The 24,249-nt window shown below is 49.1% G+C and overlaps 1 protein-coding gene across 1 annotated transcript; it reads left to right on the top strand.

Annotated features, from left to right (window-relative positions):
- The first annotated feature begins 5,719 nt into the window (after nucleotides 1–5,719).
- On the top strand, nucleotides 5,720–23,307 carry dio2 (iodothyronine deiodinase 2). The gene is made up of 3 exons (XM_052016793.1): nucleotides 5,720–7,684; nucleotides 9,197–9,310; nucleotides 23,214–23,307. Exon 1 carries the CDS (start codon nucleotides 6,028–6,030, stop codon nucleotides 6,823–6,825), a length of 798 nt encoding a protein of 265 aa, XP_051872753.1. The 5' UTR covers nucleotides 5,720–6,027; the 3' UTR covers nucleotides 6,826–7,684; nucleotides 9,197–9,310; nucleotides 23,214–23,307.
- Nucleotides 23,308–24,249: the final 942 nt, after the last annotated feature.

Below are 24,249 nucleotides of genomic sequence, written 5' to 3'. Positions count from 1 at the left end.
ATGTGCTGAGATGCATCTGCAGTTCTCTGCAGTTGCTTGCAGTCATGGGCAGAGCAGTTGCTGTACCAAGCCGTGATGCATCCGGATAGGATGTTTTCTAAGATGTAAGATGTTTATTTATTAGTTACATGTACATTGAAACACACAGTGAAATGCGTCTTTTTGCGTTACTGAGAATGTGCTGGGGGCAGCCCGCAAGTGGCGCTCCTCACCTGTTCCATGGTGCATCGATAAAAGTTGGTGAGAGTCAATGGGGACGTACTGAATTTCTTCAGCTTCCTGGGGTAGAGATGCTGGTCTGCTTCCTTGACCATGGTGTCTGCATGATTGGAACAGGACAAGCTATTGGTGATGTATTGGTGACATCGATCATTGACAGAGCCAACCAGCAATGCACTGAGTTCGGAAGGCATTCAGAGGCTGGGTATCATGGGGTGAGTGTCTCACCTCCCAACAGCCCAAAGCTTTTTCACCATTGATGAGATACGTCAGGAGTGTGATGAAATGTGCTCCACTTGCTTGGATGATTGCAGCTCCAACCACTCTCAAGAAACTCAACAGCACACAGGAGAAGGTAGGCTGCCTGATTCGTATCCCATCCATCACCAAAAGCATCCGTTCCCTTTACCACTGACGAACGGTGTGTTCAATCCCCAAAATGCAGGGCATTTACTAGTTCAGGGTAATCCAAGAGGATTACCCCGAACCATCAATGTTGAGAAACATGCCACCATCTCCAGGTTCCCCTCCAAGTTTAACATCAGCCTGATGGGAAAATATCACTGTCCTTCATTATCACTGGGTCTAAATCCTGGAACACCCCCCTTTCTCTGCGCTGTGGGGATATCTTCACCAGTGGTTCAAGAAGGTGATTCACCATTACCTACCCCAGGGCAATCAGGGATGGTCAATAAATGCTGGCCTTGCCACATCCTGAAAGTGTATAAAAGTATGAGGCAAAAGCACAGGTAAATAGGAGCAGGAGTAGGCCACTCAGCCCCTCAAGCCTGTCCCGCCACTCAATACGATCATGGCTGATCTGCCCCATGCTTCAACTCCTTCTGTGCCAGTTCCCAATAGACCTCAATCCCCCAAACTTTCAAAATTTTATCTTCTTCCATCTTATTTAGTTCTAATGATCAGGCCTCCACAGCCCTCAGGGTAGAGAATCCCAGAGATTCACTGCCCTCTGTGAGAAATTTCTGCACACCTCAGTTTTAAATGACTGGCCCCTTCTCTTGTAACTATGTCCCTGCGATTGAGACTCTCCCGCTAGTGAAAGCATCTCAACATCTACCCTGTCAAGCCCCCTCAGGATCTTATATATTTTAAATCACCCCTCATTCTTCTAAACTCCAAAGAATATAGACCCAGCATTGTACTGGGGAATGAGCATGCCAGGAGATCGAAGTTTCAGTGGGGAGCATTTTGTGAACAGCGATCATAATTCTCTATGTTTTAAGACAGTTATGGATAAGACTGATCCTTGGGTAAAAGTGCTAAATTGGGAAGGCTAATTACAACAGTATGAGGCAGGAACTGGGGAGAGTAGATTGGGAGTGGTTGTTTGGGGATAAATCCATATCAGACATGCGGGAGCCTTTTAAAGTCTGGCTGGCTGGAGTTCAGGATTAGTATGTTCCTGTGAGAATGAAAAATAAGGATGACAAGGTTTGAGAAACTGGATAAGAGATTTTGTAAGTTTAGTCAAAGAGGAATAGGAAGCACGTTTAAGGTTTAGGAAGCTGAAATCGGACACGGTCCTTGACGAATATAAAGGAGATAGGAAAGAGCTTAAACAAGAAATTAGGAGGGCTAAAGGTGGCCATAAAATGTCATTGGAATCTTATATCAAGTCATTTTATACATTTATTATGAGCAGGAGGATAGCAAGGGAAAGGGAAGGTCCACTCAAGGACAAAGGACAGGATTTATGCCTGGAATGATAGAGGTGTACAAGATGATAAGAGGCATAGATCGAGTGGACAGTCAGAGACTTTTTCCCAGGGTGACAATGGCTAACACGAGGGGACATCATTTTAAGGTGATTGGAGGAAGGTAGAAGGGGGATGTCAGGGGTAAATTTTTTACACAGGGAGTGGTGGGTGCATGGAACGCACTGCCGGCAGAGGTTGTGGGGGCAGATACATTAGGGACATTTAAGAGGCTCTTGGATAGATACATGAATAATAGAAAAATAGGGGGCTATGTGGGAGGGAAGGGTTAGATAGATCTTAGAACAGGATAAAATGTCGGCACAACGTGGGCTGAAGGGCCTGTACTGTGCTGTAATGTTCTATGTCCTATGTATCGGTATTCAACAAGGAGAAGGACGGGTGATAATGAGAGTGGGAAGCAATATGTTGATATTCTAGGGCATGTTGATATTAAGAAGAGCAAAGTGTTCAGTGTCTTTCCAACCCATGTTAGTTATTGAAGTGCTGACACTGTTGTAGAAAATACAACAGCCAATTTATGTGCAGTAAGCTCCCACAAAACTAAGAAATGTGACCAATCTAAGCAGATCATTATTGTTACAAATAACTCTCCCGTTCTTCATAATAGTGCCATAGATTCTGTCAGCTGAGAGGGCAGATGTCCCATCTGGAGGACAACATCTCTGACAATGTGGCAGTCCCTTGCCGTTACACCAAGGAGTGAGTCTGAAATCAGTGCCCAGATCTCTGGAGTGGGGCTTGAACCCAGAATGTTTGGAGATGAAGAAGGTGATCTGAGGGGTAAGTTTACGTACACAGAGAGTGGCTGATATCTGGAATGTGCTGCCAGAGGAGCTCGTGGAATCATCTACAATTACTACGTTTAAGAAGCATTTGGACAGACATACAGTCAAGGCATAGAAGGTACGGACCTGATTGGATTAGTGTAGATGGGAAAAATGGCTGGCAGGGACATGATGGGCCGAAGGGCCTGTTTCTATGTTGTACAACTCAATGACCTCTGACTCAGTGACTCTGTGATCTGTGCAGCAGAGGCAGGGGAAAGAATGGAATGATTGTTGCTGTGGAAGACATGGGGCATGTGTGAGTGGTGTTGTTCCCCTGCAACTGCTGCTCTACAGCCACACTTAAAGAGCTTGATCTGGGAATTGATTTCCACAACTTACAATGAGTTCTTTCTTTACTCCTGCCTAACATGTGACAGTCAAGGGGAGCTTTTCTTTCTAGCAGAATGACAAAAACAATGTGGCAAAAGCTATTAAAGTGATTGGAAATGTAGTGAATTAAAGCTCCCTTTTTTCATTCATTTGTGGGTTTCGTAGTCTGAGGCAGCATTTCATTGCCTGCCCCCAGTTGCCCCTGACGGACAGAGGATTGACAGATGCAGGGAGTCAGACCACCAGCAACGGAAGGTTGGGAGGGGGAGATAACACTACCTGGAACATCAGATAATATTCATCTGGAATAACTGAGTCCCACTCCAGAGTTCCAGCTTAAGGCTCCCTGTGGGAGTGCTGCACTGTCAGAAGTGCCATTTTTTTTTACGGAAAACATTAATAGGAGGCTCCTTCTGCCCTGCCCAATGGTTATAAAGCTTGTGTGGACCCCACAGTAAACCCACAGCTGACACCAAATCAGCTCAACGTGCCAGCAGAACCACTTCTGTGACGCAAAGCGCAGCTCTAGTGAGGAGACACACGAACAGCTGATGACAGGTGACCTGTTCTACCCCCAGCCCCAGAAGGAGGGAAGGTTTTGACTCAAGGATTTTCACTGGCATTTGTACTTTTTCCTTGGCAGGAGCACACCTGCATTGGTGTGACTTCATGTGGCAGAAACCTTGCATGGGAATGACAGTCACTGGCGCAAAGTTGTAAGGTTGTGACATTGAATGAGAGAGACATTGATATCATTCAAATCGGATCACCTGTCCCGGGCCCAGCACTTTGATGCAGTCACAAGGAAGGCATGCCAGCGTCTTTACTTTCTTAGGAGGTTGAGGAGGTTCGGCTTGTCACCGAACACTCTAACAAACTTCTACAGATGTACTGTTGAAAGTATCCTGACTGGTTGCATCACGGTCTGGTATGGCAATTCAAATGTATATGAACGCAAGAAGCTGCAGAGTGTAGTGGACTCAGCCCAGTACCTCACGGGTACATCCCTCCCTGCCATCAGTAGTGTCTACAGGAGACGCTGCCTCAAAAATGCAGCATTTAGCTTCAAAGATTCCCACCACCCAGGCCATGCTATCTTCTCTCAGCTACCATCGGGCAGGAGGTACAGAAGCCTGAAGTCCCACACCACCAGGTTCAGGAACAGCTATTTCCCTTCAACCATTCGGTTCTTGAACCAACCCGAACAACCTTAATCACTACCTCAGTATAGCAACACCATGAGCACTCTGACCACTTTGCACTACAGTGGACTTATTTTTTGGTTCTAATGGTGTCCTTTCTTGTACAATTCTTGTATAACATATGTTTTTCCTGTGAATGCTGTGTCCCTAGTGTTATGTGCCTGTGATGCTGCTGCAGGTAAGTTTTTCATTGCACCTGTGCACATGCGTACTTGTGCACGTGACAATAAACTCGACCTGAGTTGAATCTGAAGTAGTGAAAGTGCAAAAGAGACAACAATGGAATAGCTGAGAGAGGTAGAACTGCGAACGTGACAGCATCAGCGGGAAGAAGCTGCTCATGAGTCTGATCATCTGAGGTTTCCAAGCTCCTAGATGGGCTGAAGGGCCTGTTTCTGTGCTGTAGTACTCTATAACTCCTGGATCTTCTCCCAGAAGGTTGGAGAGAGAAGAGGGAATGGCCAGGCAGCCTTGACGATGCTGTTAGCCTTCCTGAAACAACGGACCGTGCAGATGGACTGGGTGGAACTGCCGACCTGCGATGATTACCTGACAGTTAGAGGAAAAGATTCAGGGATTTACTCAAAATGTCCTCAAAAACATTGCACCCTTCCTACTCTCTCCTCTGACGTTGTCTGGTCCAGGACCATGCAAGGCGGCGAAGGCACATTCGGAATGGTATTGAGATCTTCATCAAGATCAGCCCCAGTGTAAAGGACAAAGGAGCAAACTACCTCACAAACCACCCTCTGCTCTGTCCGTGGAAGAGTCTGTGGTTGCCTGTATTGTCCTGAATTGACCTGTATGATCGGTATGCAAGACAAGTTTTTCACTGTACCTCGACACTAGTAAACCAATACCAATACCACACTGCCCTCGTCAGCCACCTCCAAACCAGAGCGGGGGGGCTGGGGGGTGGGGGGCAAGTCCCCCCTCAGCCCCGAGGGACTGCCTGACAAGAGGCCATGAGTGTGTTGCTGTTTGTGTGAGCTTACTGTGTGTGGCTGGCCTGCGTCACCACATGAAGCACGGAGACACATCCCAAATGGTGCTATAGAAATTCAAAACCTTTACTGAAATTTCTCTTTGAAACCTTGACAAATGCAGCCCACCAGCAAAAGCAGGTCGAAAGATCAGCAGAAGCTCCAAAACTGAAAGCCTGATTTTACTCTTTCCCACTGCAATAGGCTGCTTCTTCCGAGGAGCAACAGTCTGATTGTTTGTTTTACAAAGGACATGCCTCCTTTTTTTTCGTTACTGGGCAAACTTTTCTCACTCAGCGAGCAGACCACGTCACGATCTTCAGCAGAGATTAGTGCTGCTTTGCGAAGCCACAGTAATCAGCAGCAGCTGGGTATATAAAGCCAGCTCGCCTGCCGTCAGGGCAGGCTCACAGCAAGCCTCAGCAGAGCTGAGCCTGGGAGACCTGTGTGAGCGAAGTTTCCAGGGCTGAACTTGCTGTGGAGCAGAGCCTGCCTTCGTTCTGCTTCTCCCTCCTCGTCTGCATCCTCACTGGCCGGAGGCAGAGGGAGAAAGAGAGGGTTCGTTCCGAGTCCCAGGCCATGGTGCCTTGCATGGAGCGGTTGAACGAGTAGGATGGAGCAGATATAGAAGAAGAGAGAGAGAGCAAGAAGTTGAGAGGGAGAGAGGGAGAGAGAGAGACTTTTCCAAAGCATTGAGGAAAGCTAGCCCATCCCGTGAAGAGACGTCATGGGCTTATTGAGTGTGGACCTCCTGATCAGGCTCCAGATCCTCCCCGGGTTTTTCTCCAACTGTCTCTTCCTGGCCGTCTATGACTCTGTGCTGCTCATCAAACAGGTGGTGGGCTTGTTGAGCGGTTCGAGCCCAGCCGAGGACCGGGGCGGCGGACGGCGCATGCTAACCATGGTGGGACTACGGTCAGTGTGGAGGAGCTTCCTGCTGGATGCGCTGAAGCGGGTGAAGCTGGGCGGGGCGGCCCCCAACTCCCAGGTGGTGCGGGTGAGCCCGAGGAGGGGGGGGGAGGAGGAGGAGGAGGAGGAGGAGGAGGGGGAAGCTGGAGGCAGGACCTCCTGCCGGCTTCTGGACTTGGCCAGGCCCGGACGGCCACTGGTGGTCAACTTCGGCTCGGCCACGTGACCCCCCTTCGTGGCGGCGCTGCCCGCCTTCCGCCGACTGGCCGAGGAGTACGCGGCGGCGGCGGACTTCCTCCTGGTCTACATCGATGAGGCCCACCCCTCGGATGGCTGGGCCGCCACCTCCCCCTTCCAGCTGCCGCGCCACCGGACTCTGGCCGAGCGCTGCTCCGCCGCCTCCCTCCTCCTCCGCCACTTCCACCTGGCCCCCTGGTGCCAGGTGGTGGCCGACTCCATGGACAACCAGGCCAACCGGGCCTACGGCGTCTCCTTCGAGCGCTTCTGCATCGTGTGGGACGAGAAGGTTGCCCACCTTGGGGGCAAAGGGCCCTTCTTCTACAGCCTGGCCGGGGTCAGGGGCTGGCTGGAGAGGCACCGAGGGGGCAAGGAGTAAGGAGTAGGGGGCCACGGCTGCCTTCACCCAGCGGGGCAAGGGCAGTGGGCTCCAGAGTCGCCCCCCCCCCTTTACCCAATCCTATCCAGAGTCGCCCCCTCCCCCCCTTTACCCAGTCCCAAAGCTGAGGCTGTTGGCTGCTGGGTGGCCGATCTACCTTGGTTGCTCCCATTGCACATCTCCGATCTACCGCCGAGAGGGACAAGGGCAGCAGGCCCTTGGGAGCACCACCGCCCGCAGGTTCCCCCCACCCCAACTCGCCCTGGGTCTCGTCCCTGGGACCCGCCCCCCCTCCTGACAGCGGTGTGAGAGGACCTTCACCAGAGAGACCTCAGCAGTCCAAGAAGGCAGCCTCGCCACCACCTCCTCAGGGGCAGCTCAGGAACGGGCCTCGGATGTCACACTGAGATGTCTCAGCGGGTCGGGCAGCGTCTGTGGAGGGAAACGGACTGTCGGCGTTGCAGGTCGAGACCCTTCATCTGGGCATTTGATGTCAGCCTTGGTGGAACTGTCCTCCGCTGAGTGAGCCTTACTTCAAGAGGAACGTCGAGAAAGCGGAAAATTTAACACAAGTCACGAGAATCGTGTTAAAAGAAGCTCCAACTAACATCACGAAAATTGCTTTGCAAGTGGAAAATACCAAAGCAAATCGAGCTGAAAGTCAAGGTTTTTGTTCTGAACATTGACTTTATTATTTAATTATCCTGACATTGCGTTCGAACATCAGGACATTCCCTTCTTTAGTTTTTAAGTGGTGCCTTTATTCTTTTAATGAGTTGCATGAAGTTTTCACTTCTTCAGCGTCTGTGTTTCCCTTTTATCGCCGAGTGTTGCCCTTAACTGCGGGTTTATGTCTAAGGTGAGCGCCTCTTTTAAGTTATTGAGTTGTGCATTCTATCTGGTGTACGTGTGCAGTGGAGGTGGTGTAGTGGGTTGGAGCTGGGCTCACAGCATGAAGATAACTGACGAACGAGTTCACCACTTTGTCAGTTGTTGGAAGAGAAAGGAGCCCACCTCCAGCCCACAGCGTCTCCCGCTCTGACTGAAGTTTGTCGATGGTGTATGACTGGCTGAGGTTAATTTTGTATGTCTATATATTTATATACTTAAAATCGATCTGTGGTGCTATTGCAGAGTGCACTTTGCTCGGCATTGTAATAAAGAGATCTCGTAACGTACCTGCCGCGCTATCAATTCATAAAACAAAATTACACGATCTTCTTTATGTAACAAAAATCAATGGCCTGCATTTATATGGCACAGTATCCCCAGGATCTCTCAAAGTGCTTCGAAGTATTTTTTGAAGTGTTGTCATTGTTGTAATGTAGCCAACTTGCATATAGCAAGATCCCGCAAACTGTAGCATGGTGAATGATTGGATAATTTGTCTTTGTTTTGGGGTGGTTGGGTAGCTGAGGGTTAAGTAGTGGCTCAGAAACGGGAGAACTTCCCCGGTCTTTTCCGAAACACTACAACATCCACTTGAGGGAGCAGATGAGATGCTCGATCTCAGACGTAAGGGATGGGGCAAGTTTTTTTTTGAAGGGTGGTGGTTCTGTGGAACGAGCTGCCAGAGGAAGCGGTAGAGGTGGGTACAATGACAATCGTTAAGAGGCATTTAGACAGGTACACGGATAGAAAAGGTTGCCCTGAAAGTGGCATTATAGGGTTGAGAAGAAGGTGTTTGGCACACTGGCCTTCATTAGTCAGGGCACTGAGTACAGGAGTTGAGACTTTACATTGCAGTTGTACAAGACGTTGGTGAGGCCACACCTGCAGTACCGTGTGCAGTTTTGGTCGCCCTGTTACAGGAAAGATGTCATTAAGCTGGAAAGAACGCAAAGAAGATTTATGAGGATGTTGCCAGGACTTGAGGGCCTGAGTTATAGGGAGAGGTTGGGCAGGCTAGGACTTTATTCCTTGGAGGGTACTGAGAGGTGTACTGGGAGGGGTGACATTATAGAGATGTAAAACATCACGAGGGGCATAGATAGGGTCAATGCACTCGGTCTTTTTCTGAGGGAAAGGGAACCAAAAACTAGAGGACATAGGTTTAAGGTGAGAGGGGAAAGATTTAAAAGGGACCTGAGGGGGATATATGGAACTAGCTGCCAGAGGAAGTGGTTGAGGCAACATTTAAAAGACAGTTGGACGGGTACATGGATAGGAAAGGTTTTGCGGGATATGGGCCAAACACGGGCAGATGGGACTGGCTTAGATGGGAATCTTGGTCGGCATGGACCAGTTGGGCCGAAGGGCCTGTTTCCGTGCTGTGTCACTCATAAGATGGCAGACAGCACTCCCTCAGTATTGTGCAGGAATGACAGCCTGAATCCATGAGCGTGAACATTATTTATTTATTTGTTCACAGTATGGGTCACTACAGGGAAAGTCAACACCGACCATCCATCCCTAATCCCTGCTCAGCCGAAGAGGCTGCTGACATCCAACCACACTGGGGGGACTGGAGTCACATAGAGACCAGGTAAGGGTGGCCCCTCCCCAAAGGACATTGGTGACCCAGACGGGTTCAGCTGACAAGCCTGTACTTTCACAGTTACTGTTACTGAAGCTACTTTTCTAAATAATTCAATTATCTGTACTAAATGGTGGGATTGACGTTCATCTCTAAGGAGCAATGGTCCAGAACTCTGGCAGCTAATCCAATGACGTAACCACTATGCCACCAAATCCAGCACAGAGGCCATTCAGCCCACTAAGCATGTGCCAGTTCTGATGGAATAATCTACTCCTAGCTCCTTCCCATAGCAACATGCACTGAATGCTGGAGGAACTCAGCAGGTCAGGCAGTATCTATGGAGGGAAATAAACAGTCGACGTTTTGGGTCAAGATCCTTCGTCAGCACTGGAAAGGAAGAGGGCAGAAGTCGGAATAAGAAGGTGGGGGGAAGGGGAGGAGCACAGCCTGGCAGGGGATGGGTGAGTCCAGGCGAGAGGGGGAAGGTAGGAGGGTGGGGGAGGGGGATGTAAGAAGCTGAGAGGTGATCGGTCGAAGAGGCAAAGGGCTGAAGAAGAAGGAATCCGGTAGGAGAGGGCAGTGGACCGTGGAATAAAGGGGAGGAGGTGGGGAATGGATGGACGGGGAAAGGATGGACTGGTGATGAGTAAGGTGGGAGAAGAGGAAAGAGGAGGGGGGGAGGGGGCCACAGGGATGAGGGAAGACGAAGTGGGGGGGGGGAGGAAAAACAAACAACAAAAAAGGGGGAGAAGAGGGGAGGGGTTACTGGAAGTTGGAGAAATCGATGTTGAGGCCATCGGGTTGGAGACTCTCAAGGCGGAATATGAGGTGTTGTTCCTCCAACCTGTGTCTGGCCTCAAGGTGGCAGTAGAGGAGGCCGTGGATAGACGCGTCGGTGTGGGAGTGGGATGTGGAATTGAAGTGGGTGGCCACCGGGAGACCCTGGCTGTTGCGGCGGACGGAGCGAAGGTGCTCGACGAAGCGGCCACCCGATTTGTGTATTTTCCCACCTCTTGTTCCAACTCCCTTTACAAAGCAGTGAATAAATCTGTTTCCAATGGCCTTCTGGGAAGTGACCTATGTTTGCTGAGCCAACAAAACTTTTCCCACTCCTCTTCTGGTTCCTGCCCTTCAGTCACCAGGATGCTGCCTGGATTAGGGGGCATGAGCTATAAGGAGAGGTTGGACAAGCTTGGGTTGTTCTCTCTGGAGCGGCGGAGGCTGAGGGGAGAGCTAACAGAAGTTTATAAGATCATGACAGGTATGGAGTAGACAGCCGGTATCTTTTTCCCGGGGTCAAAGTATCAAATACCAGGGGGCATACATTTAAGGTGAGAGGGGGAAAGTTCAAAGGAGATGTGCGGGGCAAGTATTTTACACAGAGAGTGGTGGGTGCCTGGAATGTGCTGCCAGGAGTGGTGGTGGAGGCAGATACAAAAGAGGCGTTTAAGGGGCCTTTGGATAGGCACATGAATGTGCAGACAATGGAGGGATATGGACCATGTGCAGGCAGAAGGGACTAGTTTAATTAGGCCTCATTAGTTTAATTAGTTTGGCACAACACCGTGGGCCAAAGGGCCTGTTCCTGTCCTGTACCGTTCTGATCCCTCATGAATTGAAATAACCCCAACAAACTATGTCTCAACTATCTCCGCTCTGGAGAGAACAATTCTTGCTTTTCCGGTTTGAAAGTCCGTCATTCCAGAGTCGATCCTGCACCCTCTCCAAGGTCCTCGCTCCGTTCCTGCAGCCCGGTGACGAGAACAGGACTGCACACTCTGTTTGTGGCTGAGCCAGAGTGATTGGACAGGAGCCAGCACGGCTCAATCCCGTTTAACTTCAGTAGCCGTCACTGATCCTCACAGATTTTCACTCCACTGGCTGCCGGAAGCGTGGAGTTGCAGGCGGGGAGAAGGGGGAGCTTGAACATGGGGCATTACAGACATCAGCGAGCGAAGGGGGCCTCTGTCAACTCCCTAACTTTTGCCGTCTCACTGGCGCAGCTAGTAGAGCCGCTGCCTCACAGCTTCAGTGGCCCTGGTTCAATCCTGACCTGCCGCACTGCCTGTGTGGAGTTTGCACGCTCTCCCTGTGACCGTGTGGGTTTCCCCTGGGTGCTCCGGTTTCCTCCCACATCCCAAAGGTGTGCGAGTTGGTGGGTTAATTGGCCGCTGTAAATTCCCCCTAGTGTGTGGATGAGTGGTAGAATCTGGGGGGGGGGGGGTGGGAAGGTTGATGTGAAAGTGGGGAGAATAAAATGGGACCAGTGTAAATGGGTGGTTGAGGGTTAGCACTGACTGAGTGGGCTGAAGGGCCTGTTTCTGTCCTGTATCTCTCAATGACTCTGAAGAAGTTGCCCCTCAGATCCTTTTTAAGTCTTTCCCCTCTCTCCTTAACCCTGTGCCCTCTAGTTTTTGGTTCCCTTTCCCTAGGAAAAAGACTGAGTGCATTCACCCTATCTGTGCCCCTCAGGATTTTATACACCAAGACCACCCCTCAGCCTCCTACCTTCCAAGGAATAAAGTCCCAGCCTGCCCAACCTCTTCCTATGACTCAGACCCTTGAGTCCTGACAATATTCTTGTAAATCTTCTCCGCACTCTTTCCAGCTTAATGATATTCTTCCTATAACAAGGCGACCAAAACCGGTCACCTCACTATAGGAAGGTTGTCGAGGCTTCAGACAGGGTGCAGAGGAGGTTTACCAGGATGCTGCCTGGATTAGAGGGCATGTGCTATCAGGAGAGGCTGGACAAACTTGGGCTCTTTCCTCTGGAGCGGCGGAGGCTGAGGGGTGATCTGTTGGAAGTGTATAAAATTATGAGGGGCATAGATCGGGTGGACAAGCAATATCTCTTTCCCATTATTGAGCGATCCAATACCAGAGGGCATGTATTTAAGGTGAGGGGGGTAGGTTCAGGACAGACATGAGGGGTACATTTTTTATTGAGAGAGTGGTGGATGCCTGGAATGCGTTGCCTGATAGGGTGATGGAGGCAAATTCATTGGGGGCTTTTAAGAGGAGCTTGGATGGGCACATGAATGAGAGGAAAATGGAGGATATGGGCATTCTGTAGGTAGGAGGGATTAGCTATGTCAGTACAACACTGTGGGCTGAAGGGCCTGTTCTGTGCTGCACTATTTTATGTTCTAAAACTGTACACAATGCTCCATGTGTGGCCTCACCAACGTCTTGTACAAATGGAACATAACGTCCCAACTCTAATACTCAGTGCCCTGACTGATGAAGGCCAGAATGCCAAACGCCATCTTCATCTCTGTGTCTACCTATGATACCACTTTCAGCAAACCATGTACCTGTACTCCGAGGTTCCTCTTGTTCCACCACGCTCCCCGGGGTCCACCATTCACTGCACAAGCCCTACCCAGGTTTGACTTCCCAAATGCAACACCTCGCACTTATCAGGATTGAGAGCTGGCAGAACACCCCCCACAGGTCAGACCTATGACCCTTGTACCCTGAGGGAAAGTATGGAGCACGCTGGAGGTTATTCGCCGGCGATGTGACCTCTCTGGATTCCCCACCAAGGCCAGGAGCGTGTGTCAGATCACGCTGAACCAGGAGACAGGATACACTTCACGGATGCACCATGCTGGCCATGTGTGTGTGTGTGTGTGTGTGTGTGTGTGTGTGTGTGTGTGTGTGTGTGTGTGTAGCCCACCCCCAGTTATTTAAGAGGGTCACCCCGCTGCACTGAGTTTGCTCCAATTGCACTGTTGGGGTACCTTCACCAGAAGGACTGCTGTGGTTCAAACTGACAGCTCTCTGCCATCTTCTCCTGGGTAGTCAGGGACGGGCAATAAATGCTGGTCTTGCCAGCATTGCCCACGTCCCACAAAGGATTAAAACAAACATTTGTTAAGGGGAGGGGGTCCTCACACCCTACAACAGAAATTTTCTGTGAGCACGTGTGTTCCTGTGCAAGGCACAGATCTGGCACGTCTGTGACACACAGGGAGATTGTTTGCAAACTCCCGAATTTAACCAGGCTAGTGAGAGAGGGTGCAAATTATCCAGCAATGAGTGGTGACTCAGACCGTATCTTTCGTTCCAGCAAAAATCGCACTAATGACAGCACGCACACAGAACGCACATTTCCTGTGGTTTCCGTCCCAGTGTAACAAGCAGTGACTCAGAGTCAGCAGTTGGGCTTGAACTGATGAATTGGAAAGTTACATCTTAATCTTGGAATTGGAACTGAGATACAGTGAAAAGCTTTGAAAGTCATCAATCCAGGTCATTTCAAAACATAAATACATCAAGGTAGTACAAGGGAAAAGCAATACCAGAGTAAAGTGTTACAGTTACAGAGAAAGTGCAGTGCAGGCAGACAATAAGGTGCAAGGGCTGTGATGAGGTAGATTGTGAGGTCAAGAGTGTACAAGAGGTCCATTCAATAGTCTAACAGCGGGATAGAAGCTGTCCTTGAGCCTGGTGGTAGGTGCTTTCAGGCTTTTGTATCTTCTGCCTGATGGGAGAGCAGAAGAGAGAATGTCTGGGGTGGGAGGGGTCTACGATTATGCTGGCTGCTCTACTGAGGCAGCGAATCTTTTTTCAACCATTCCTGGAGTATGTTCAACTCTGACACGTCCAATTACCAGCGGATCCTTTGATTGATAAGATTTCTTTATTAGTCACATGTACATCGAAACACACAGTGAAATATATCTTTCTGTGTAGTGTTCTGGGGGCAGCCCGCGAGTATTGCCACGCTTCCGGTGCCAACATAGCATGCCCACAACTTCCTAACCTGTACGTCTTTGGAATGTGGGAGGAAACCGGAGCACCCGGAGGAAACCCACACAGACACGGGGAGAACATGCAAACTCCTTACAGACAGTGGCTGGATTTGAACCTGGGTCGCTGGCGCTGTAAAGCCTTACGCTAACTGCTACACTACCATGCCTGCCCCACAAGCTGGTTTGCAGCTTGAGTTATTCTCTGGATCTGAGAGCATGTTGAACCTCCAAGAATGTCAGACCACAAGCAGCAGAAGCAGAGAAAGCTGTGTAGTGCCTCAGACCTGGCATTCATGAAGATCACTGCTGACCCTCAGCTCAACCTTCCCACTCAATCCCCACAGTCTCTGAATCCCCTTATGTCCAAATATCCTTGGATCTCATCCTTGACACAGAGCACTCACAAAGAATTCCAAAGATTCATGACCCTCTAAGTAATTTCTACATGACCTTCATGTAGATATTAGAAAAGAGGTGGTGCTGAAACTTTTGGAAAGCATTAAGTTAGATAAGTCGCTGGGACCGGATGAGATGTACCGCAGGCTGCTGTGGGAGGCGAGGGAGGAGATTGTGGAGCCTCTGACGATGATCTTTGCGTCGTCGATGGAGACGGGAGAGGTTCCGGAAGATTGGAGGGTTGTGGATGTTGTTCCCTTATTCAAGAAGGGGAGTAGGGATAGCCCAGGAAATTATAGACTGGTGAGTCTTTGAGGTAAGCTGATGGAGAAGATCCTGAGAGGCAGGATTTATGAACATTTGGAGAGGTATAATATGATTAAGAATAGTCAGCTTGGCTTTGTTAAGGGCAGGTCCTGCCTTAAGAGCCTGATTGAATTTTTTAAGGATGTGACTAAGCACATCGATGAAGGGAGAGTAGTAGATGTAGTGTATTTGGATTTCAGTAAAGCGTTTGATAAGGTACCCCATGCAAGGCTTATGGAGAAGGTGAGGAGACATAGGATCCAAGGGGACATTGCAGTGTGGATCCGGAACTGGCTGGCCCACAGAAGGCAAAGAGTGGTTGTTGAGGGGTCATATTCTGAGTGGAGGTCAGTGACCAGTGGTGTACCTCAGGGATCTGTACTGGGACCCTTACTATTTATGATTTTTATAAATGACCTGGATGAGGAAGTGGAGGGGTGCGTTAGTAAGTTTGCGGATGACACGAAGGTTGGGAGTGTTGTGGATAGTTTGGAGGGCTGTCAGAGGTTACAGAGGGATATAGATAGGATGCAGAGTTGGGCTGAGAAGTGGCAGATGCAGTTCAACCCAGATAAGTGTGAAGTGGTTCACTTTGGTAGGTCAAATATGTTGGCGGAATATAGTATTAATGGTAGGACTCTTGGCAGTGTGGAGGATCAGAGGGATCTTGGGGTCCGAGTCCATAGGACACTCAAAGCGGCTGCGCAGGTTGACTCTGTGGTTAAGAAGGCATATGGTGTATTGTCCTTCATCAATCGGGGAATTGAATTTAGGAGCCGAGAGGTATTGTTGCAGCTATATAGGTCCCTGGTCAGACCCCGCTTGGAGTATTGTGCTCAGTTCTGGTCACCTCACTACAGGAAGGATGTGGAAGCCATAGAGAGGGTGCAGAGGAGATTTACAAGGATGCTGCCTGGGATGTGGAGCATGCCCTATGAAAGCAGGTTGAGGGAACTTGGCCTTTTCTCCTTGGAGAGATGGAGGATGAGGGGGGACCTGATTGAGGTGTATAAGATGATGAGAGGTATTGATAGGCTAGATAGTCAGAGGCTTTTCCCCAGGGCTGAATTAGTGGCCACAAGAGGACATAGGTTTAAGGTGCTGGGGAGTAGATATAGAGGAGATGTCAGGGGTAAGTTTTTTTACTCAGAGAGTGGTGAGTGCATGGAATGGGCTGCCGGAAATGGTGGTGGAGGCTGATACAATAGGGTCTTTCAAGAGACTGTTAGATCGGTATATGGAGCTGAGTAAAATAGAGGGCTATGAGTAAGCCTAGTAATTTCTAAGGTAGGGACATGTTCGGCACAGCTTTGTGGGCTGAAGGGCCTGAATTGTGCTGTAATTGTTCTATGTTCTATGTTCTAATTTCTCCTCAACTCAGTGGCAATCCTTCTCCTGCCATGGGACTATATTGGGCACAACCTCTTCTCAAGCACCACCTCTGGGCTGCTGTCTGTGGATGAGTGGTGTATACAAAAGCTTGTGAACACGTACCACCAGGCTCAAGGACAGCTTCTATCCTGTTGTTATAAGACTCTGGGGATGGATCTCTTATCTGCTAAAGATGAACTCTTGATCTCTCAATAAACCTCATCATGGCCCTTGCACTTTACTTGTCTACCTGCACTGTACTTTCTATGTAACAGTAACACTATGTTCCACATTCTGTTTCCTTCCCTTTTGTACTACTGTGATGTACTTATGTACGGAATGATCTGTCAGGATGGCACGCAGACAAAAGCTCTTCACTGCATCTCGGCACGTGACAATAATAACCCAATTACTGATTACAATTAATTATATGGATAATGATTAATTACACAGGTGGTTGATGCAGGTACAATAACAACTTTAAAAAGATAATTGGACACATACATGGATAGGAAAGGTTTAGAAGGTTATGGGCCAAACACTGGCAAATCGGACCAGCTTGGATGGGGTATCATGGACCATTTGGGCGGAAGGGCCTCTTTCCATGCTGTACGACTGTAATGATTATACAGTACAGTTCACGTTACAAATAAGGTGAGTCCATGAACTAATTAATTGCGTTTCTCTTTTCAACATTCCATTGCATCTGATTGGACAAGAGATTTAACTTTACACATTAAAGTTATATCATTGAAGTTAAAGCATAATAAGAAGTGCATTTTCATGGCGCCTTTTACGATCTTGGGATATCACAAAGTGCTTTACAGCCAATAAAGTATTCTTGATGTGTGACAAAGACAATCAGCGATCTCACACAGATAATTACCATATATCTGCAACACAATTTAATCACATTGCTGAGTATGGGAGCTGGGTGCACACCCTCTTGCCTCTCTATACTGGCTATCTTCCCTCTACACACTGAGTCCCGATGCAGGGTCTCAACCCGAAATGTCGACCATCCCTCTGCCTTCACAGATGCTGAGTTCCTCCAGCAGTTTGTTTTTTCCCAGTGTCCACACTCTCTTGTGTCTCGATGCACAAGTTGGTTGCTGGGTTCCCTACATTACAATGGTTGCTACTGCTCAGAAAGTTTCATTGTGCTTGAAATGCTTTGAGATGTCCTGGGGTTGTGAAGGTTGTGGTTACTGTGTGCAGTTTTGGGCTCCTTATTTAAGAAAGGATGTGCTGATATTGGAGAGGGTTCAGAGAAGATTCACTGGAATGATTCCAGGAATGAGAGGGTACCATATGAGGAACGTTTGACGGCTCTTGGGCTGTACTTCTTGGAGTTCAGAAGAATGAGGGGGGACCTCATAGAAACATTTCGAATGTTAAAAGGTCTGGACAGAGTAGATGTGGCAAAGTTGTTTCCTATGGTAGGGGAGTCTAGTACAAGAGGGCCCGTCTTCGGGATTGAAGGATGCCCATTCAGAACACAGATGAGGAGGAATTTCTTTAGCCAGAGAGTGGTGAATCTGTGGAATTTGTTGCCACGGGTGGCTGTGGAGGTCAAGTCATTGGGTGTATTTAAGGCAGGGATTGATAGGTATCAAAGGTTATGGTGAGAAGGCGGGGGAGTGGGGCTAAATGGGAGAATGGATCAGCTCATGATAGAATGGCAGAGCAGACTCGATGGGCTGAATGGCCGACTTCCGGTCCTTTGTCTTATGGTCTAAAAGAAACAGGACCTCCTTATCCAACCGCACAGGGGCCTCAGGACTTCTAGGAGACAGACCACTCCTGCAGCATTTGGAGATAACAGGCAGATTGGCCTCCATTGGATCTTTAATTAACGTATATTGGATTGGAGATCTTTGGATGGGCATTAAGTGCTGCCCTTGCCAAAGGTAGCCGCAACTGCCAATGAATGAATGATAATGGCAAGTTGTGCACAGGTTCAGGTGCGCTCCACCACCTGGTGGCGAGGTGGATTCAGTGCAGCTCCAGCACAGGTGAAAATTTGTATCTGTCCCTTCCTGGGCAAGGGGTTTGAATGTTCCCCGTCCCCCCTCTCAGTCAGATCCCCTGTGCAAGGGGTCTGATTTTTCCCTGTCGCCCTCCCAGTCATAAATTGGACAGTAATTTGAGGAAAGAGTTGTTTCAACAACCATGAAGGAACTTTGAAATGTCCTTCCCTCTTCAGCTGTGGTTTCTGGGTTACTAGGGCTGAGATTGCTGGATCTGGATCGCAGGGGAGAGGCAGATCAAGTATGTTCACTTTTAATTGGGTCGGCATGGGCAAGGGCCTGAATCCCCCACCCACCCATTCCTTGTTCCGATGCTTCTACCATTGTACTCTCGGTCCTGACCCCTGCTAGTCCCATCCCCTTGGGATGGCCCAGGTCGTTTCTAAAGAATTTCTGCCTGTGCAGGGAGTTTCAGACCCACATCTCCCTGGGGGGGGGGCAAACATTTTTCTTCAACTCAACATCTGAAGCTGAAAACTTCCTGGCTTCACAACGAGTCTGGATCAGGTCCGTGCTTTTCCTTTTCAGATGCTGACTGGCCTCTCGAACAGCATCTGTCTTTATCTCAGATACCCGGGGCTCGCTGGTTCTCCTTCCTCCTGGTGATGCTCCCCCAACCCTCACTGTCTCCCCCGCCCCTCACCTGTGGTTTGGCTGCACACCTATTCACTGTAAAACTCAGTTCTGAAGAGCCTTTTACGAGCTCGGCATTCCGATATGTATTACAGCCAGTGAAGTACGTCCCCAAGGGTTGGTTCTGTGGTTAGGTAGGAAAGTCAGTGGTCAATTTGTGCACTGCTGGATCCCGCCAACTGAATGTTGTAATGACCAGACATTGCTTATTAGAAATGTTGGTCGAGGGATTAAAAACTGGCCAGGACACCAGAGGTAATTCTAATAATACAGTGACACTGGACCTTTTCCATTAACCAAAGAGGGCAAGTAGAGTCATAGTGGTGTACAGCACAGAAACAGGCCCTTCGGCCCACACATCCATTGCCAACCTTTTCGCCCATCTACACCAATCCCATTTGGTAAATTGGTTTATTATTGTCACACGGTACAGCGAAAACCTTGGTATTGCATGCCATCCATACAGATCATTTCATGACAACAGTGCATTGAGGTAGTACAGGGGAAAACGATAAGAGTGCAGAATAAAGTGTCACAGCTGCAGAGAAAGCGCAGTGCAGGCAGACAATAAGGTGCAAGGTCATGACGAGGTAGATGGTGAGGTCAAGAGTCCATCTTATCGTAATAGGGGACCGTTCAATAGTCTGATAACAGCAGGATTTACCCACATTGGGCACTATATCCCTCTATGCCTTGCCTATTTAAATGTCTGTCTAAATATCTCTTAAATGCAGTGATTGTATCTGATTCCACCAATTCCTCTGGCAGCGAGTTCCAGATATCAAACATTCTGTGTAAAAAAAGTATGATCCCTCAGATCTCCTTTAGAACTCCTTCCTCTCACCTTAAACCTATGCCGTCTTATTTTTGTTACCTCTACCATGGATATTTTCTATCGACCCAAAATATGCCTCTCGTAATCTTATATAATGAATTGATTTGTACAAATGATATGTAAGACAGGTTTTTCACCGTACCTCGGTACAAGTGACAATAATAAACCAATACCAATACCAATGTACCTCCATCGGGTCACCTCTCAGCCTCCTTTGCTCCAAAGTAAACAAGCCCAGACTATCCAATCTGCATAATTAATGTGCTCCAATCCAGGCAACATCTTGGCGAACCTCTGCTGCTCTCTCTCCTGCACAATCACGTCCTTCTATAGTTGTGGACACAGCCCAGCATGTCATGGAAATCAGCCTCTCCTCCTTGGACTCTGTCTTTACCTCTCGTTGTCTTGGTGAAGCAGCCAGCATAATCAAAGACCCCACCCACCTGGGTCATTCTCTCTTCTCTCCTCTTCCATCAGGTAGAAGATACAGGAGCCTGAGGGCACGTACCACCAGGCTCAAGGACAGCTTCTATTCCACTATGATAAGACTATTGAACGGTTCCCTTATACGATGAGATGCACTCTTGACTTCACAATCTACCTTGTTGTGATCTTGCACCTTATTGCACTGCACTTCCTCTGTAGCTGTGACACTTCACTCTGTACTGTTATCGTTTTTACCTGTACTACACCAATGCACTCTGCACTAACCCAAGGTAACTGCACTGTGTGATGAATTGATCTGTACGATCAGTATGCAAGACAAGTTTTTCACTGTACCTTGGTACAAGTGACAATAATAAACCAATACCATATAGCACCTGGGATCTAATGTTGCAAGAATTCTTGATAATTTCCTGGTTCAAACCTGCAATCATTGGCTCTTTTAAATCTAAAGAACTGTTTGTGATATCAGTGGTGAAGGGTGAGAGACCTCCCTTTCTCTCCTCTCTTCCCACTCCCTATTCCCAATCCTAGTTTTACATCTGGCCCAATATCCAAGTCTTCTGACTTCAGTAGAGTGGAATTTTGGCCGTTTTATTCCTGGACTGGGTGTGGTCGGTGCTAGAGGAGGCAGTAGTGGGGTATGTGAGAGAGAGACAGAGACAGAGATAGAGAGACAGATGGGGGGGGGGGGTGGGGAGAGAGAAAGAGAGAGAGAGAGAGAGATTGGTATGTGGGAAGAAACCAGAGCACCCAGGGGGTAGCCCACATGGTCACAGGGAGAAGGTGCAAACTCCACACAGACAGCACCCGAAGTTGGGATTGAACCCACTACTATGCCGCCCCAACCTCCCTCGCTTAAGGGAGGAACTGGAGGTGGGCCATCGGTTGTGGAGAAGAGCAGAATACAAAAGCGTTGAAGGTTCGGGGCTGGGGGGAGAGCAACAGCAGACAGTGCGAGATTCAACGTTGCCATGGAGACAGGAGTTTGTTGGATGGATACGGTGCCTTTTGACTGCTCCTGTGTGCTTTAGATAAGCCAGCTTGGAACTGAAGGACCAATACTTTGATCAATAATTCTTACAGCATTGATTACATTCTGCTAGACAGCATTACACTCTTGACTATAAGTGCCTCTGATGTGTAAACAGCAGGAATATAATGAAAATAATAAATTATGTCAGGCCTAGAGCAGGTAGACAGGGAGAATCCTCAGCCCTCAGCAGATGTGTCCAAGGGCACAGGTTTAGGGGAAGTGGTGAGAGTTTTAGACGGGGTTTAGAAGTAGGTAGTTGGAATCTGGAACATACTGCCCCAGGGGGTACAGGGACAGGGAGGGGTGTAGGGCCCGAGGGGGTACAGAGACAGGGAGGGGTGTAGGGTCTGGAGGGGGTTACAGAGATAGGGAGGGTAGGGGCTGGAGGGAGTTACAGAGATAGGGAGGGGTTTAGGGGCCGGAGGGGGTCACAGAGACGGGGAAGAGTGTTGGGGCTGGCGGGAGTTACAGAGACGGGGAGGGGTATAAGGGCTGAAGGGGGTTACAGGGACAGGGAGGGGTGTAGGGGCTCGAGGGGGTACAGAGACGGGGAGAGTTGTAGGGTTTGGAGGGGGTTCCAGAGACGGGGAGGGGTATAGGGGCTGGAGGGGGTTACAGGGACAGGAAGGGGTGTCGGTGCCAGAGGAGGTTACTGAGGGGCTTATTGAGTCATACAGCATAGAAACAGGCCCTTCAGCCCAGCTTGTCCATGTTGAACATGGTGCCCATCCAAGCTAGTCCTATTTGCCCACGTTTGGCCCTCTAAACCCCTCCTATCCACGTACTCATCCAGATGTCTTTTCAATATTGTAATTGTACCTGCCTCAACCACTTCATCCGGCAGCTCGTTCCATATACCCACCACCCTCGATGTGAAGAATTTGCCCCTCAGGTCCCTTTTAAATCTTTCCCGTCCTTCCTTAAACCTGTGCCCCTTAGTCTTTGGTTCCTTTTCCTTGGGAAAAAGACCGAGTGCACTCACCCTATCTATGCCCCTGATGATTTTATACACCTCTGTAAGGTCACCCCTCAGTCTCCTACGCTCCAAGGAACAAAGTCCCATCCTGCACAACCCCTTGAGTCCTGGCAATGTTTTTGTAAATGGTGGAGGCAGAGACTCCAACAACATTTACATCGTATTTTGATGAGCACTGGTTTGCTGAGGGACAGAACGTCACAGGCTGAGTGCTGGGAAATGGGATGAAGACACATACAGACTTGATGGGCAGCCGAGATTGGGTGGTTCATTTCCATGCTCTGTGACTCTGTGACTAAAATAGTGAGTGCTCCTCAGGGACTCCCAGATATCCTTGCTGAGCTTTGGAGATGGTCCATCTGTTGACCTGTAGTAACCTCTGTTGCTGATGACCCCACTTACACCCCACTCATCGCCCCTGTGCTCACCTACCCACACCATGCTGGCTCACAGACACAGCAAGTCACATGAAGGGTCTCCACCCGAAACATTGACTGTCCATTTCCCTCCACAGATGCTGCCTGACCCGCTGAGTCTGCCTTTTTGCTTAAAATTCTCGCCCTTGCCTCAAACAAGCCCATGGAGTCAATGCTAGCTGACAGAGCAATCCTAATCCTCCACAAATTTTCCTTGTGACATATTGTCCCCCACAATTTCGTCAACCACCACCCCCCCCTGCAGATTCTACCACTCCTCTACATACTAGGGGCAATTTACAGCAGCCATTTAGCCTACCAACCCGTACGTCTCTGGGATGTGGGAGGAAACTGGATCACCTGGAGGAAACCCGCACAGACACAGGGAGAACGTGCAAACGGTGGCGTAGTGGTTACCGTAACGCTATTACAGTGCCAGCGAACCGGGTTCAATTCTGGCTGCTGTCTGTAAGGAGTTTATACATTCTCCCCGTGTGTCTGCGTGGGTTTCCTCCAGGTGCTCCGGTTTCCTCCCACATTCCAAAGACGTACGGGTTAGGAAGTTGTGGGCATGCTATGTTGGTGCCCGAAGCGTGGTGACACTTGCGGGCTGCCCCCAGAACACTCTACGCAAAAAGATGCATTTCACTGTGTGTTCCGATGTACATGTGACTAATAAAGATATCTTATCTTAAAATCCACACAGGCAGTGTCGGAGGTCAGGATTGGACCCAGGTTGTTGGAGCTGTGAGGCAGCAGCTCTGCTGACCACACCATGATGCTGCCAGTTTCATAGGCTCGTTTATTCCCACAGAATGTTCAGCCTGGGGTAAGCTCACTCTTTCTCAGCCAGCCTGTGTGGTTCCTTCTACTTCAGATGAATCTTCTCCCACTCCACCAGTCGACCACAGTCCCTCTATTGCTGTTTCCCTCATATAATCTCCTGGTTTTCTTTCTGTTCGTTACCTGACAGAATTTCTTCACAGCTATTCACACAGCTCTACCAGTGGCGCAGCTGGTAGAGCCGCTGCCTCACAGCACCGGAGACCCGGGTTCAATCCTGACCTCGGGCACTGTCTGTGTGGAGTTTGCATGTTCTCCCTGTGACTGCATGAGTTTCCCCAGGTGCTCTGGTTTCCCCCCACATCCCAAAGACGTGCAGATTTTAGTCGGTTAATTGGCTGCTGTAAGTTGCCCCTGGTGCGTCAGGGCATGGTAGAATCTCAGGGGGAGTTGATGGGAATGTGGGGAGAATAATAGGGGAATAGGTTGAGCGAGCCGGGGCTTTTCTCTTTGGAGAGAAGGAGGATGAGAGGTGACTTGATAGAGGTGTACAAGATGATAAGAGGCATAGATCGAGTGGACAGTCAGAGACTTTTTCTCAGGGCGACAATGGCTAACACGAGGGGACATAATTTTAAGGTGATTGGAGGAAGGTATAAGGGGGATGTCAGGGGTAAGTTTTTTACACAGAGAGTGGTGGGTGTGTGGAACGCACTGCCGGCAGAGGTTGTGGGGGCAGATACATTAGGGACATTTAAGAAACTCTTAGATAGACACATGAATGATAGAGAAATGGGGGGCTATGTGGGAGGGAAGGGTTAGATAGATCTTAGAGTAGGATAAAATGTCGGCACAACATTGTGGGCTGAAGGGCCTGTACTGTGCTGTAATGTTCTATGAAAAGACCAGATGCTCGAGCTGAGGAATACCACATTTGCTGGAAAATTGAAAGAAAAGAG

This window comes from Pristis pectinata, chromosome 1, assembly GCF_009764475.1.
Source record: "Pristis pectinata isolate sPriPec2 chromosome 1, sPriPec2.1.pri, whole genome shotgun sequence".
NCBI classification, from domain to species: domain Eukaryota; kingdom Metazoa; phylum Chordata; class Chondrichthyes; order Rhinopristiformes; family Pristidae; genus Pristis; species Pristis pectinata.
Note: the sequence above shows the minus strand (reverse complement) of the source record. Positions and strands in the feature narration are given on the sequence as shown.